Source organism: Dipteris shenzhenensis, chromosome 9 (genome assembly GCF_047967505.1).
Source record: "Dipteris shenzhenensis isolate YYH24624 ecotype China chromosome 9, Dip_SZ_1.0, whole genome shotgun sequence".
Classification (NCBI taxonomy): Eukaryota; Viridiplantae; Streptophyta; class Polypodiopsida; order Gleicheniales; family Dipteridaceae; genus Dipteris; species Dipteris shenzhenensis.
In genome coordinates this window covers 32,942,914-32,960,065 of record NC_141604.1, presented here as the reverse complement: position 1 = coordinate 32,960,065, position 17,152 = coordinate 32,942,914, and the positions used below count along the sequence as shown (strand labels likewise).

Sequence of the window (17,152 nt, the reverse complement as noted above, 5' to 3'; positions counted from 1 at the left end):
GGGAAGAGAAGGTAGGAAGTAAGAGGGAAAGAGAAGGTAAGGGGAGAAGGAAGTAAGAGGAGAAGAGGAGGTAAGGAAGAGGGAAATAGAAGATAATGGAGAAAGTAAAAGTAAATGAATCAATGAGGATAGATGCTATGTTTTTTTTTTGTGCAGATTCTTCATGTATCCAAGTTCTTCATCCGATCCATTTGCATACGGCACTTGGTTCGCGAGATGCTAGCTCATTTTGGGTAGCAACCTAGCCCAGTAGAGCTGACAGAGTATATGTATGCCCATCCCCCTCCTAGATTCCCTAGTATGGTCACCTCTCCCTTCTCGAGTGCCAATGTCATTCCACTAGCCTCTATGCTTGCAAGTCGACCGAGACAGCATGCTTCTCCTCTGATGTGACAGATAGGGGCGAGATAGTGATGGATGCGAGGGGGAAAGAGATAATGGATTATATGCATGGGGTAGTGTCAAATTTGTACAGAAATTTGTTTTATTAAATTTAAAGATCAAAATAGTCTATTAGTTGGAGAAGTGATAGAGGTTGTACATAGCCAGTACCCCAATCCCCCACATGAGACATTCTTGGATGTATGGGGAAGGGCACGAATAAGGGAGATCTTAAGTAATAAAAGATCTCACCTTAAGAAACTTGCATATGATGATCGGGTAAATCGGGAGGCGAGTGGCTGTCCCATGGAGAAACTTGCAACTGCCCACAAATGTGAGTGGAAGGAGGCAAAGAAATGAGCAGAAGGTGGCATGATGAGTAGCCAACATGTGGAGGCACGATGCATCCAGATGGAGACCATTAGATCTTTGCATTTGGGATCTAGATTCATCGAGTCGTGTGAGGCAGAGTTCATAAGTATCTTGTGACCTTATTTGATTTTTAACTTTATTCATTGATTGTATGGTTGTTTTAATCTTACAAATTGTATTGACTATGTTACAACGACGGGTTATGGGGAGGAAACCCACAGCCCATGAGACTATGTATGCTCACTAGCATAGCAGACACGGCACTTGGGTTCTCTTTAAAATGCAGGGACATATTACACATGCATAGTTTGAGGAGGCCATGAGACCATACAGTCGACAGGTACTTGAAAAATCTAAATGAATGATTTAAGTTTATTAAATTTTGAATTACATATAGATATACTTATACATGATATTTTACTTGAACATGCACAAGCTGCTACACCTCTTGATGCTCCCGATGCTGAAGATCTACCTACCTCCACTGATGCTTCTCTTGCTCCTGCTCTTGTTCCGTACTACACATTAGACATGTATACTGATGTGAGCACATCTTATACTGGAGAGAGTGGCTCGTCATCATCTCAGTTTGAGTAGTACTCAGACTCATAGTATCACATCTGTATTGTGGATGTGATTGTATATATATTTTTAAAACTAAATCCATGGGCTTTTTTTGACAAACCAATTTGATTTTGTATAGATTTGTTTATAATTTAAACCACGGGCTATTTTGACATATGGACTCCCTTGTATATATGTTTTTGGATAATGAAAGCAATGGATTTATTTTAGCACACCTCAAAATTTGATAGTATTGCATTCATGTTTGTCTTGAATCGTGTATTGATAATGTTTGCATTCATGACGTTCTTGATTCGTGTCTTCACAATGCACAAAATGTTCTCTGTGGATGGTGCCATGCATCCAAAAAAATTTTTAGAGAGTGCTATTTGGTACTGGAATGCTGGAACAACATTCAAGCACCAAATAGCACTCTCTGGAATTTTTATTTTTGCTCTCTGTTCGCATGTATATGCATGTAAAGTCTATTAAGTTTGCGTGTATAAGCACGGGAGCTCTCATATGAACAAGTGTATTAGCACATCAACATTGTAAAATGCATGTATACACCTGTGTATAAGCGCATTTGTACCAGCTCATACATGCACTTTTACACGCATCTCTGTGGCCGCGATCATACATGCGCTAATATACAGGCTCGCTACTTTTTTTTCACAAGTCATTTTACATGGCTAGTGTTACGGGTATGAGCCCGATCCCTTGTAGTGATGTGGATGTCACTAGAATCAAAGACAAATGCCAATGTCATATGGAGGTGAAGCTTAATTTTGTATGATCACAACAAGACAAAGCACCCATAGACATGCGCACAGACGCGTTTCATGAACTAAATAAAAAACTTACGGGCGCATCTATTTGTACGTCTGGAGACCCGCGTCTAATTGCGTGTCTATATATCAGACTTACGCGTGTATAGACGCGCAGTTAGACGCATAAATAGATGCGCTTATAAACGCTTTTATAGATGCACATATAGATGCAAGTCGAACAGACAGACGCGAATATAAACGCGTTTTTAAATGCACTGATAGACGCGCTTTTTTTTTTAAAAAAAATTTTACAGAATACTGTGTATGTTGTGTATGCTATATAGTTACAAGAATCCCATATCCACATTCTGTAATTCAATTCTTACAGCCAACCGCATTTTAATTACAATTCCAAATAAAATATTACAACTCCAAAATGCAATAAAATTGAAATCTCAAAAAGTACTTGTATATACATATAGCACGAAGCTAAGCCACATCATGTGGCTTCAAGTACAAAAAATAAGGAAGCTAAGCCACGTCATGTGGCTTCAAGTACATAAAATAAGAGGAGTCTATATACAAGAGGCACGAAGCCAAGCCAGTGGCTTTAAGTACAAAAAAGAGTAGCTAGCACTACTTCTACGACTAATCCTCGCTGCCTTCCACGCTCCCTTCTGCGCTCCCTTCTGCACTTCCTTCTGCGCCTCCTTCCTCGTCGTCTTGTGCATGGGCCTGTAAACAAGGGACAACATATATCAATGTATGAAAAATCAAATCTTTACTTATAATTTTGGCATTATTTAATTACTTTCAAATACCTAGGGGGCCGCTCCAGTAGCTCGGGTATACTGCTCCTCAGTAATCAAGCCGTCATCATAGAAGTGCCTCCATGTATCTCCTCTGCGATGGTGGCGGTGGTAGGCTGTCTCCACTGGAGTAGGGTATCTGCCCACGATCTCAAGCTGCATGACCGCGACACACTTTGTGGAGGGATTAGTACAAAGAAACAACCAACCTCCTAATAAACTACATAAGCAATATAATTTGAGATCGATACTTACAAATTGGGCCTCCCATGATTCAACACCCCCTGCTCCAAAATGCGCGCTTCCATATTCCTCCATCTGGATCCTCCGTGCCTCCACATGCTGCAAACTGGGCTCCTCCCTCGCTGACTTCATTGCCTTCTTCCACTCACGCTTGTGAGCGGTGTGGAGCGGGCCCCTTGGTGGTTGACCTGCCTCAAGCCTGGCAAGCTCCGCTAGTGCCTGCCTCTTAAGTGAAGATCTTTTATTGCTAAGTATCGTAACAATCTTTGACTTCCCCCATTCATCTGTGAACTGGCGATTGGGGGGGTTAGGATACCTAGAGCGAACAGTAGCGAGGGTCTCATCAGCCAACCTCTTTGGGTGGTCTTTATAGTAGATAAAGCAATCTCTGTAATTGTTAGCAATTACAGAGCGCATGAAGGCCATGATGTCCTTCCCCCGCGCATCCATCAAGATGCCTCCTGTCTGAGTGATGTCATAATAAATCATACCATCACCCAGAGGCACGTCTAAATCATCTGAATCATCCTCCTCCTCACCGCCACATGGCCCAAAGCACTGTGCCATGCATCCGCCACCGCTCTCCCTGCTACTACGCCTGCTACCCTGTCGTGTCGAGCTCGTACGCTGGCCACTCGTAGCTGGGGACTGCACGAGACTACGCTGACCACTCGTAGCTGGAGAACCGAGTCTTGACGGCTGGGGAGTACGTCGATGGCTCGCCGAGACAGAAGGACCTCCTGACGGCAGGGGGGAAGGGGCATAAGACGGGATGGCAGAAGGGACATAAGACGGCATGGGGGAAGGGGCATAAGACGGCTGTGCTGACTCCGCTGGGGTGATCTCAGGCGGTGTGGGGTGGCTCGGAGTCTGTAGTGCCGACTCCTGGGGAGTGTTAAGAGTACCCGTCATATACCCGTATAACTCCACAGGACTAGGAGGGTGCCCTAAAAGGTTATATAAGTCCTTCCAAATAGATTCCCGGGGATCAGGTGAGCTAGAAGCGCTTCCACCCCACATGTTGAACTGGAAAAAAGAAAAAAAATCTATTACTGATGAGCTCAGAAGAAAGGGGAAGAAAAGAGAGGCTTACTGTCAGAGCACGTCCATAGACCCGTCTGATTTGCGCGTCTATAGACACGTCTAACAGAGCGTTTAACAGTGCGTTTAACAATGCGTCTAACAGTGTGTTTAACAGTGCGTCTAACAGTGCGTTTAACAGTGCGTCTAACAATGCGTTTAAAAGTGCATCTAACAGGGCGTCTATGTGAGCGTCTATAGATGCGTATGTGTGTGTCTACAACAAGCCAGACGTGTGGTTAGACGCGCCTGTAGATGCGCTTTTAGACGCATCCTGAGACGCGCATATAGACGCGCTCTGACAGGCGAGATTTCTAAAAAGTCGAAAAGGACGTTGCGCCCCACGCAAAAATGTGACGCTCATACCTAGATCCTACGTTTCCTGGATGCGAGAAAGTACAAAACTGGAAAGAGCAAACTTCCAAACAAGAAGAACTTCAAAAGGACTTACTTGGATAAAGGTATGGAAGGTTCTTCTCTCGTTCTTCTTTCTTTTCCAAACTTGCTTCTTCTCCTTGTTCGTACTCCTCCTCTCCTTTAAGCTTGGAAGTAAGTGTAGGTACGGTCCCTTTCTCTTGAGTGAAAGCTTGAAAGTGTGTATGGGAGGCTCTCTCTTAAGCTTCAAATCTATGGAACTACTAATAAAGAAGGAAGAAAGCCGCTCGCGAAGTTTAAGTAATGTAAAGAAAAGCAAAGCGAGCGGCGCGCCGAAAAGCAGGTTTAAAAGCCGCGTCTATAGTCACGTCTATTAGTGCATCTATAGGCGCATCTAAATACACAGATTAGACGTGTGTTTAGACGCGCTGTTAGACGCGATGTTAGATGCGACTATAGACGTGGCGATAGACGCAACACAGAGTTTAAATTAAGCATTTGAAGAAGAGCAAATTTGGTGGGTTGTTTGTTTGTAGGATGTCTCCATCTTCAACAAGTAGCTCCAATGTGGATGAATCCCTCCGTATCCACCATCGCGAAATGTGGTTGGAGCAAAAAATCAAATGTCTGTGTGATCGATGTCGAGGAAACATGTATCGTGCACGCAGGATTACACTCAATCATATCTCAAAGTATGGAGAATGGGATGTGACCGCAAACAGGGTAAGGGTTTGTAAGTTAAGGTTGATTGAGATACCTATGGGTGTTCATATGTTTGAGTTATGATCCCGTTTTAATTTGATACAGGATGCAGTGCCACACCCGCACATGTAACCTTATGCCCGTCGTGAGGAGGCGAAGCGTCGGCGATATGAGGTGGGATTTTCAGGAGGGACCGTTACAGATGCATGGAGTGATGGTGATAGTAGCCCTCCGCCATTACCTCATGAAGCCATGGAGGAGGAGGTGTTTGATGATATGATGCGGGATTTATATGTCCATCAAGGGAGGGATAATAGCATGGAGCAGGATGATCTTTTTACCGCAGCATCGACTCCACTGTTTGAGGGGTGCACATTCTCTGTTCTACATGCCTCCCTTGAGTTACTAAACTTGCAAACCATCTATGGATGGAGCAATGCAAGTTTGAATGCATTACTCAAGTAAGCTTTAAAGTCGATTTTGCAAACATGGTGAATTATGCTAGTGGGTCAATTACTCGAATGCTTTTCCTCATTTATGGTCTTCACGTGCAGGCTATTGTGTAAAATGCTTCCAAGGGAGAATAAATTACCGACCTCAAGAGATATGGCAAGGCAACATGTGACCTCTCTTGGAGGATTAGATTACAAGCGCATCCATGCATGTGTCAACGATTGCGTTTTGTTTCGTGGACTACATAAGGATGCAAGAAGAGTGTCCTACTTGTGGAGAGGTAAGATATAGAGCAGATCTCAAAACCTTGGACGTGCCTCGTAAGGTATTGTGACATTTTTCCATAATCCCTCGCATCCAACATATATTCAAGTGCAAATCTATTGCAGAGCTCATGTCATGGCATTCCTCCCATCGATCAACCGATGGCAAGTGGAGAACTCCCGCGGACTCTCCTGCGTGGAAGCATATTGAAGACACATGGCCAAGCTTCAAGGAAGAACCTAGGAGCTTGAGACTTGGATTGGGTATGGATGGTGTGAACCCATTTGGTCTCAAAAGCACGTCTTACAGTGTATGGCCAGTGGTATTGGTGAATTACAAACTTCCACCCTCTATGGCTATTAAGAAAGGACATGTCATGCTGTCCCTTCTAATTCCAGGGAAACATAAAGTCAAAAACCCTGATGTTTATTTGGAGCCTTTGATTGATGAGCTAGAGATACTTTGGAGAGGTATCGAGGTGCATGATGTGAGCAGGCCTCCCTCGTCACGAGACTTCAACTGCAAAGTAGTCTTGATGTGGACGATGCATGACTTCCCAGGCTATGGCGAGTGTTCAAGTAAGCATTGCATTTTTTAATTATGAATAGGCAAAGGACGTGGCACCCTAAACCCACCTTCCACTCTTAATTGCATCTATTGTTCAGGTCTTACTACAACAGGTTACCATGCATGTCCTGTTTGTGGTCCTTCGCTAGTTGCCTCACGTGCAGACGCATTGAATAAGGTCATCTATGAGAATCACCATCGATTTCTCCCACCTGATCATCCTAGATATGTTGCCCCTTGGAATGAAGTCCTCCCACAATCACTCACCGCGGGATATTGGATGAGAATTTGGGACGGTTCCACGACTCCACCACTTGGCATGAGCCGGTAAGGGTTTGCAACTATTGGCTGGAAGTAAAGATTGGCTATATTGGTTGAAAGTAAAGATTGCACGCTAACACTTTATTTTGTTTAGATACTCCATCTTTTATCGTTTACCATATTGGTCCCACCTCAAGATCAATCACCTGCTTGATCCCATGCATATCTTCAAGAATGTGGCATCTACCATTTGGGAGCATTTGAATGGGACATGAGATTTGGCAGGCATAAGGGAGGATCTACGTACCACAGGGAGGATGCGTGAAGCTTGGCCTCAAGAGAGACCAAATGGGCGTGTTTTTTTACCTCGTGCACCGTGGATGTGATCAAAGCTAGAGATGGTGACGGTGAAGTGCGCTATTACTACAATTCGTACTCCCACTGGTGGATGCATGAGGTGTTTGAAGGGAGCCTTTACAAAGAGCAAGAAAAGAGGTGTAGAGCAATTATATGGCTTGAAATCTCATGATTGGCACAAGATGCTTCAAGTAAGTATTTTATATGCATAATATCTTTTTCCTTTCAAATTTGTGAGTGAATAGCTATAAGCAACTAATCAACCACCTCCTCGCGGGTTCAGTTCATACTACCTACTAGCATTTCACGTAGTGCATCGAAGGACATGAAAGATTGTATTTACAAGATGGGCGAGCTTGTGAGGTATGTGAGCTCAAAGGAAATAGATCCCACCACGCTTGAGAATGCTCGAGTTATGTGAGTGGAGGCGGTTTGTTTAGTGGAGGAGACATTTCCACGTTTTATTCTCACAAGCCAACTACATCTCATAGTACATTTGGTGGATGAGATTGCTATATGCGGTACTATACATGCACGATGGTTGTTCTTCCTCGAGCGCTTCATGAAGACCTTGAAGGGCTTCGTGAGACAAAATGCAAGACCCGAAGGTAGCATGGCCGAGGGTTGGTTGGTACAAGAGTCACTTGTATATATTTCTGAGTTTCTTGTTGATGTGGATAGCTCTCTCCCATGACTATGGAGAGATGATGAAGACCTAAGGATGACCTCTATTGTGCCTCAAGGAAAAGGACGCAACAAAGTAATAGACACGGAGTTGCATTATAGTATCAACCTCTTTTGCGTGCTTAATAGTGATGTGATGAAAAGATGGGTGACAAGATACGAGGATGCAAAGGCAAGAAGACAAGAAGAAAGGGCCCTCTTTCGTACACACCACGGATCTCGTGTGCCATACCCTCAACATCTAAGAGCACTTCCAAAGGATATTCATGTGGATTGGCTACTTGATGAAATGGAGAAAGCAGAGAAAGACGAGGGGATGCATATCACAATGGAAGAATGGGAGACATGATGATTAAATAAGAAATGGATTAACTATGGGTTTTAGGAGGATTGAGGAGCCTACCAATTCTTCATCCATTAACAATCCAGACTCGATAAAGAAACTATCTTTTCTCCCGAAGCTTCTCTTGAGAAAGGATATATTCTCATGGAAGTTGAGTGAACTCAGATAAGATAATCTATATTCTTCAATTTATAGACAAGATAATCAATCCCATCTATTGAATCTTCTTCACAAATAGACTTGGGAATAATGATTCGGTAGATAGATGATATATTGGTAAATTTATTGGGATACTTGTTGTTCCTCCCAGTCGTACTACAAATAGTGATACCAATATTATTTAGTGCTAATATCGATAGATCATAGATTGACCTACCTAAGTCGGATCTTATTTCTGCGAATACTCTCTTGGAAGGGGAAAAAGACAAGTCTCTGATTGTATCAAGCCACCTGTGCACATTTGACTGAACATCTGCATATTCGTTATTGAGAGACAAAGATAGAGTTTGTGTCTTTATGTGTGTGTGTGTGTGCGCGCGCGTGTGTGTGTATGTGTGTGTTAAAAAATGAAAGTGTGTGTGTGTGCGCGCGCACCTGCGCACGCGTGCACATACATGTGTGTTGTTTTTGAGAGAAGAGGAAAGCGAGAGAGAGAGAGAGAGAGAGAGAGAGAGAGAGAGAGAGAGCACACACACACTTACACACACACACACACATATGAGGGGCGAGTAAATGTGACCTTATCTAGGTTGAGAAAATGCGGCTTACACACTACTCACAAGTGCAAAGATTTGCACTCCACTACATTGGGACCATTAAATCTCATTTTAGATCATCCGATGGATCATATCCACACATGAATTTGCATTGTTTGATTGGCAAGAGTGCCATTACACCATCCAAAGGCCAAATAAAAATTAAAACTAGACTTTCAAAGGTTCAAACCTCCTTATGAACCATTTAGTGCATCTTACCAAGATCTTTTCGCCCATCTAGTCTTATTGACCTATTCTATCCCTAAGGAAGACTTGTGAGCAAAGTCACTGAGAGACAGAGATAAAGATTGTGTGTGTGTGTGTGTGTATGTTTAAGATTTAGATTAGAACCCCTCAAGAAGGTCCAAGAATTTATGAACAACATTTTAACCTCAAATGATATATGAGAGAAGGTATTACTAGAGACAAAAATATGGTTGATCCCTAAAAAGAGAATATTTCTAGGATTATAAATAAAATTTCCATGCAGAACCTTTGTACTACACTTCAACCAGCAACGCTGATACCTGCCACCATGCAACAAGCTTAAGTTAGGATAGCTTAAACCAAAAGGGAAGACATGTGTCATAGCATTACTGGACTTGTTATTGGTGTCCAAAATATAAAGTAAAAGATTAGACCACAAAAAATAAAAGGATTACGAAAATACCTGCCACCATGCAACAAGCTTAAGTTAGGATAGCTTAAACCAAAAGGGAAGACACGTGTCATAGCATTACTGGACTTGTTATTGATGTCCGAAATATAAAGTAAAAGATTAGACCACAAAAAATAAAAGGATTACGAAAATTCTTCAATCCTCACACACACAAAAAATCCCCACAAGCATAAAATTAATTATCCCTAACATAAAGATATAGCCATATAAAAGAGCTAATGCCATTAGAAAAATATAGGCATATACTTTTCCATAATAACAAATTTCCAACTTGGTAATGCCTTTCTTTTTGAAATTCTAATTTTCTAAAAGATCTCATGTTTTGCCTAGAACCCAATGAAAAAAGAATTTTAATAAGGTAAAAAAAAGCCAAAATTCACTAAGGTACTTAAGGCATAAAGGGTTCCAAACGAGCCACCATGGACAACTATCCAAAGGTCCCAAAGTCCTCTTAAAGGTTATCAAGCTCGCAAGGTATAAATAATAGGTCCTAAGGTCACATTAAAGGGCCTAGACAAATTAGACGAATAGCCTTTACTAATTTTTAACGTAAGCAAGGCATAAGGCCACCATAAATGTCCTTAATGTTTATCCCATGGCTTGAGGCCCCAAGGTACCCCGAAATATAGACTCCTGTGCCGTATGCACTGGACTGCGTAGTCTTAGTCAGAGTCCGTGTGGGCCTTGCTACTTTACGCACAGGCTATTAATGGCCACATGCCAATGCATATTGTGCATACCTTGTGTGTGCTCAGGCAATGATGTCTTTCATGTGGCAACGAGGCATCAACGATACCTCTTTAGCTCAGCGACCACGACCCAGTGCTATGTATAATGGTAGGTTGATGACATTAAGAAAGAATGAAAGAAACCATATACTTCAACCACCGCTGGTGGTGGATTTAATGCACCAGACTGCTAATTGCATGGATAGTCCAGTGCAAAAGCATTTCCCTATGTAGTACTTTGTATAAAAGGTGGGAGTTTGCATCCACTTACCTTAAGTAGCCGTTCGCATGTTCAGATGTAAGCACGTACTTTTCGATGCGCCCCTCTTGAAGTAGAGGTGGTCTTTATAGCTGTGCCTCCCAATACAAGTCGGGTTATCTTGGAAGTTGGACCATGAAGGGTCTTTTAGGACAATTGATTCATTGTCATGTACATGAATCATCTTGGACTTGAGATCTCTAGAGAATCCCAATACTTACACAAAGACTAAGCCCCTTTTAACTCCTTTACTTTATGATTTCCCTTTTATTTATAACAAGGCAATAATTGTCTATAATTCCACAATTCTTATGAGCCAATAAAATGCAAAGAATAATTTCTTTTTTGAAGGGCTAATATCATGTCATTATCAAGTTATGGTGAATTAGCTACCCTTTGGAGTTGTTAGACCATTGAATAACTATATATAGGTCATATGTCATTCGACCTATTGTATTGAAAAAAATCATTTTTATACATGGGAAACAAACCCATCCACCCTTGACCGTAGTTGTCAAGTAATGGTGTGTGTGTGTGTGTGTGTGCATGCGCAATGCGGTGTGCGTGCATGTGCGTGTGCATATGTGTGTGTGTGTGTGTGTGTGCACGCACGCATGCATGCACGCACCTGTGTGTTGTTTTTGAGAGAAGAGGAAAGAGAGAGAGAGAGAGAGAGAGAGAGAGAGAGAGAGAGAGAGAGAGAGAGAGAGAGAGAGAGAGAGATAGCATACACACACAAGCGTGCGCGCGCATATGAGGGGCGAGTAAATGTGGTTGTCTAGGTTGAGTAAATGTGGCTGACACACTACTCACAAGTGCAAAGATTGGCACTGCACTACATTGGGACCATTAGACCTCATTTTAGATCATCCGATGGATCATATCCACACATGAATTTGCACTATTTGATTGGCGAGAGTGCCATTACACCATCCAAAAGCTAAATAAAAATTAAAACTAGACTTTTAAAAGTTCAAATGTCTTTATGAACCATAAAACATTCAATTTAGTGGATCTTGCCATGATCTTTTGGCCCATCTATTCTTATTGTCCTATTCTATTTCCTAAGGAAGAGTTGTGCCACATTGGCAAAGAGCAGGAGTTGGAGTCGAGGGGGAGTTGGGAGATGTGCCATGTGGTAGTGGCTTGTCCTTGCAATCTAGGATGCCTTGCCTAACATGCTCCCTCCTTCGACGGCTTGCCCAACGCATGAGGTTTGCTCCCATGCCTCCTCTGCCACCTTTCCTTCTTCTTTAAAGTGCCATGTGGCACTCGTGTGGCTTGCATTTTGAATCCCTTCCTACATCTGGAAACACTTAGGGCATCCCAAGCCCAATCCCGGATCCCATCCCAAGTCACATGAGAGAGAGAGAGAGAGAGAGAGAGAGAGAGAGAGAGATCAGAGTTGGGAGAGCAAGAGAGTGCATGTGTTATAGGGGAGGAGAGTTTGCAACAAGGTGCCTTGCCACCCATGCTTCACATTTCAAAATTCCCAAGGACTACGACCTATCTACAAATGCTTCCCAACAAGGCTCCATTCTTCTAGAATATATGAATGTAGAGCTTCCACTTTAAACTTAGTGTGCTTGATGAGTGCAGATGACTCACATTGTATAGATGTTTAATTTGTGTATGCAAGAAGCCATGGCAGCATCACCTCTTTGAGCAAAAATAGTTCATTCCATTGATGGGCTATTCTTTTGATGGCTCAAGGGTGCAATCCAGTGTTCACAGAAAACATTTTTTCCAACAAATCACAAATCTTGGGGTTTTAAATTTTGAAGGTTTTTCTTGACAATTTGTCGATCTTTAAGCTAAAATAAAGCTAAATTGCCTAAAATTTTGCAGATTTGATAAAATTGAAAAAATGTTATTTATGAGTGAAGATTAAAATGTTGCAGGCTCATTGTATATGGTTTGTGGTTTTCGATGAACAATGGTACACTCCAATGGTTATAGTCACATGAAAAAGTTGGTGCTGCTACTAACAAGACTACTAGGTTTCACAAGCTTCCAGGGTAATGTGGTGGTCCTAGCCATCCTTCAAAATGTAGGTTTTATTGTAAGTTTTGTTTCTAGTTATGCACTTTCTTCATCTCTTCTTGGCAAGTTGGACTTCGGTTTCTTAATGTAAGTTATGCCCTTTAGTTTGCTTTGCATACATTCTTCATGTCTACGCATTAAGACAAGTTCAAAGATTGTGTAACAAATAGGTGACCCCTGTCATATTCAAAGACTCTCCTTGTTTATTGTATGGAAGCATCCCAAATACCCATGATTGTTGATGAAGGTATGGCCAAAATGTGGGTGTCAAATGGTACACTTTGACGCCAACCAGAGCGGGTCTCTACCTCGTCATAAATAAGTCATGTTACTCGTCCATCCAATAGACACAATGGTGGGATGATGAGCTACCAACCGACAAATTGACGCTAACTCTACACGACAAAAATATCAACTTAGCCACGCCTTGCTCCTTGCAATACCATTTGCACTCAATCTCCAAGCTAATGCTTAGTACCCATTGTTTTCCTAACAAAATACAAGTCAACCTTGGGCTTGATATGCTTAAAATATCTAATTTGCATGTTTATGTAGCTAACATGCAACTATGACAAAAGAAGAAACCCTACCCCCTTTTTTGTTGATTAAGACTAGTAAAAGAAACATTAAAGTCGGTCTTCTTGAGCAACGGACGTTACGTCGCCAAAGTTCCAAGTTGTGAAAGTCACATAGAAGCTATACAGAACGGACCAAAAGTGTATCAATTCAAGTAATAAAAGTGAGTTACTCAGGGAAGAAATGACTGAATCCAATCTTCTGAAGCACACAGCAAGAGCTGTGTGACTAAATCCAATAAGTGAAGCGACAAACAATGTCAAACTTGTCATCATTCTTCACAGATTTCCCAACAGCAGTTAAACTGTGGATAGTCATTCCTACTTGTACGTAGAACTAGTGAGACATAGAACAAGAGCTGAAGAAAAAATAGAAATATTAGAATTAAAACCTTCATACTGTTTAAGATGTGACAATACTGTGAACATTCTGCTTTCCAATACTTGTACATTGACGCAGCTAATGCTTATGTTTCGCCTCTTTCTCGGCATGCTTCTTCTCGCCGTGCTCGTGGGAAGCCAAAGCTTTAGCGCCAATCCCAACGGCCCCTGCGATGGCTTCGTTCACATGGTGCTTGTGAGCATTCTCTGGGTCCTTTTTCGCTTGGTGTTTCTCGTGCTGTTCAAAGACGCGAAGCAGAGTCGCTCATCAAAAAATAAAACCCTCGAAATTTCAACCAGGCTTATAAAGTTTGCTACTTTGACCGAGTAAAAGACAGAGCGTCCGATAGATACACTGACAACGGAGCAGGCGAACCTACACAACAGATCGGCATCATACGCTTGAACAATATCCAGAAGTGTCGGACTTCTTGCCACTACTATCGGCTATACTGCCTTCCCATATCCATTCGTAGACGTTCTTCCAGTTACCATAAACCAAATTAACCACCGATGCGAGAGAGGCCAAATAAACCACCGATCCGGAATCAACAAAGGCTCGCTGCAACGCTGTAACTAAATAAGGTCTTTGGCGTAACGAAAGAAAAAGAGAGAGAGAGAGAGAGAGAGGCCAAAATTACCAGTGCTACGGCGCCTGCTAGTAGGGCACTAGTGTTAGCAAGGTGCTCCGTCTTTGTATGCTTCTTGATTTCAGCCTTGGAATCGAGGTGCTTCCCGTCAGAAGCAACGCTTTTGGTGACGGTCGTCTGGGAAGAGAAGTGGTGGAAGAGGCCATGTTGACCTGGATCTGCCATGGCTGCACACTAATGAAACGGACGAGGACTTCTTATCTTGTGTATGATCTTATCCTAATAAGCACGATCACTTTGGAACCTATCGCTATCACGCCATTGGGGCATGTGTCTTTCATGGTAGTGCCGTTGTAAAATTCGTATTGTAGCATTGGACCTACTCAAGTAGGTCATTGTAATCGTTTGAGTTTCTTAGGGCCAATGCACACGAGTGAGTTCCTTCACACGCCTAATTCCGTGCTCCAGTGCAACACCAATGCTCCAATCTGCACCTCAATTTTAGAGGTGCTCTAGTGTGTCATCTCCCCTCAGAAGGTGCTCCGGCCTCATTTAATGCTTCTCCAACTCAGAAGTTCCTCTGCCCAGCCAATGAAGAATGGCCACCTCAGAGCTCACATAGACTCTGCAGCCCACACTGACTATCACATAGCTCCATTGCAGCTAGGTACAAACTCTGCGTCCTATTAAGTACTCATCAGTTTTGGTTCACGCAAGCAATTGCGAATGGAAATTCAAAGGGGCACCAACTTTGCACTAGTGGCCTCGTGTGCACAGCCTCTTAGAAACGAAAAACGCATGTTTTTCAAAAATATATCTTGACGCCCATATTTGCCCATCGTTTAATGGTCCAAGGGAGTAGTTGTCCACACGTGTAGTCGACTGTCCATGTGTACAACTCATTGGTCCACGTGTACAACCCACATGCATGCAATGAATGCTTCCCTATTCTGTCTTTCTTGCATTTCGTGGTGCCTTCTTTAGGGGAGATTTGGGCTCAAAAAGGACCTCATAAGGAATTGGATTAAGAACTAAGCAAGCCTAGGTTGAGTCCCAAGGCTTCGTACAAAGTTCCCTTCCTTTGGCATATGGGTGGGCCATCGTCTCCCAAAAAGTGCAAGTTCACATTTCCCAAGACATGCTTCTCTTAAGACTCTCTTGGAGGGTCCCCATCCCCAAAAAGTGTCCCAAGTATGCCACTTCAGCCAAATTTTGATTTTTTTTTTTTAAATGTCAAAACAACTTGGAAACCCTCCCAAACTTTTCCCTAACTCATGCCTATTGACCAAAACCACTAAAGTTTCAACCCCCTAAATCCATTTATCTCTCACCTTATGGCGTGCTCGAGAGCTTCACCTCCCAAAGTTTTAGTATACCACATGCATTCAAAAGGAGGGGTATTTTAAATCTAAGTTTGGAAACATTTTAAGTACAGGTTTACAATAACAGGAGGGGATTTTTAGTTCAACTTTAAAAAAAATCCCTTTAATTCATAAGTAAAGAGGGGTGGTATTTTAAATCTAAGTTTGGAAAAAATTTAAGTACATGTTTATAATAACATGAGGGGATTTTTAGTTCAACTTTAGAAAAAATTCCATTAGTTCATAAGTAAAGAGGGGTGGTTTTATTGGGATATTTTTTTAGTTGAGAGGTTTTTTTAATACCCCTTGGACGCACATGATACCTAGTATGTCTTATAAGTGTACCCCCCGAGATGGCTTCCTTTCCCTAACCCATATCCATTCAATGAATACAATCTTCATCCCTAAACCAATCTTCATCCCCATATCCATTTACCCAAACCATCTTCATTCCCAAATCCATTTTCCTCTAACCTTGTTGGTATTTTGTAATTGTCATATCATATCATGGCTCCATTGCAAGATATGACCAACATGAAATGCAAATGCAACCTGCACATTGAGATTGCACCCGAGTATGCCACAACTCATTAGTGCAATGGCAACAAGAGTGTGGATAGAAAGACATTGAGCCAAATATGGGAGGCAGGAGGCAAGCACAATGACCTTTGGAGTAATGGTGTACTCTATCTAATGGATCCTCTTACTTGTGTGCCTCCCACATTTCTTAATTTGCCAAGTTCGATTCAATATGTTGGAGATGGTCCTCAAGGTTTGCTTGGATATTGCGAACACATTAGTGGAAAGGAAGTCCACCAAGCCCAGTTCTCAAGTTTGGAACTACCTCTGTTGCAAGAGAAATATGGGAAAGCTTCAAGGTACTCTTCACAATTTACAACAAAAGGTAGTATAGCAGGATTGTTTTGTAGATCTCTTCACACGCAACTTTCAAACACTAAAAATGACATCCAGAAGCATATAACTAGCAAGAAAAGGTTAAACAAATGGTTCAAGGTTTGGAAAATGACAAACATGACTTGTTGAAGGAAGTAGGATAACATAGTCAACCCATCTAAAGTGGTGCATGCTTGTGATGCTGCTTGTGATGCTATAGAATTTGGAGGCAAGCATACCTAGCCATTTATAAATTTTTTGGTAATGCACTTCGTTGCCATGGTCCAATATTTCCAAGACCTCAATATATTATGAGAGAAAGAAAAATGTCTAATTCTATTGTGCAAGATATGCTGGGTGTTTTTTAACACATTTTAGACACACTATTGTTGCACAATGGTCAAGTTGCCAAGAAAATGGTACGATAAAAAAAGATCTAATTTTTTTTCCTACATTTCAATACACTGAGTAAAACAATGTGTTCTTGGATGTACATAAGGTGCAAGCTGCAATGGTCCAGTTCTACAACATGAAGGCAAGAAGTTAATGCAATAATTTAGATCTTCATTTCATGTTTCCTTCAAAACATCATGCTAATGACAACCCGTGGCTTGATGGCTTTGCTATTATGTTGTTGCATATTGCAAAGGAAAACTAGTGTT

General features: G+C 42.0%; 1 protein-coding gene and 1 pseudogene across 2 annotated transcripts; one reads left to right on the top strand and one right to left on the bottom strand.

Moving 5' to 3' along the window:
* Positions 1-413: 413 nt before the first annotated feature.
* LOC147898535 (uncharacterized) lies at positions 414-12,500 on the top strand (annotated as a pseudogene).
* An 897-nt stretch (positions 12,501-13,397) lies between these two features.
* LOC147898534 (abscisic stress-ripening protein 2-like) lies at positions 13,398-14,537 on the bottom strand. Of its 2 annotated transcripts, XM_087379480.1 has the most exons (3): positions 14,287-14,537; positions 13,970-14,021; positions 13,748-13,883 (listed from the first exon to the last, which is right to left on the bottom strand). In XM_087379480.1, the coding sequence occupies exons 1-3, from the start codon at positions 14,458-14,460 to the stop codon at positions 13,792-13,794; spliced, it is 318 nt and encodes a 105-aa protein (XP_087235606.1). In that variant the 5' UTR covers positions 14,461-14,537; the 3' UTR covers positions 13,748-13,791. The 2 variants fall into 2 exon arrangements, with proteins under 2 accessions (XP_087235605.1, XP_087235606.1); XM_087379479.1 differs by lacking the exon at positions 13,970-14,021 and having other exon boundaries at positions 13,398-13,883; positions 14,287-14,502.
* Between the last annotated feature and the right edge of the window lie 2,615 nt (positions 14,538-17,152).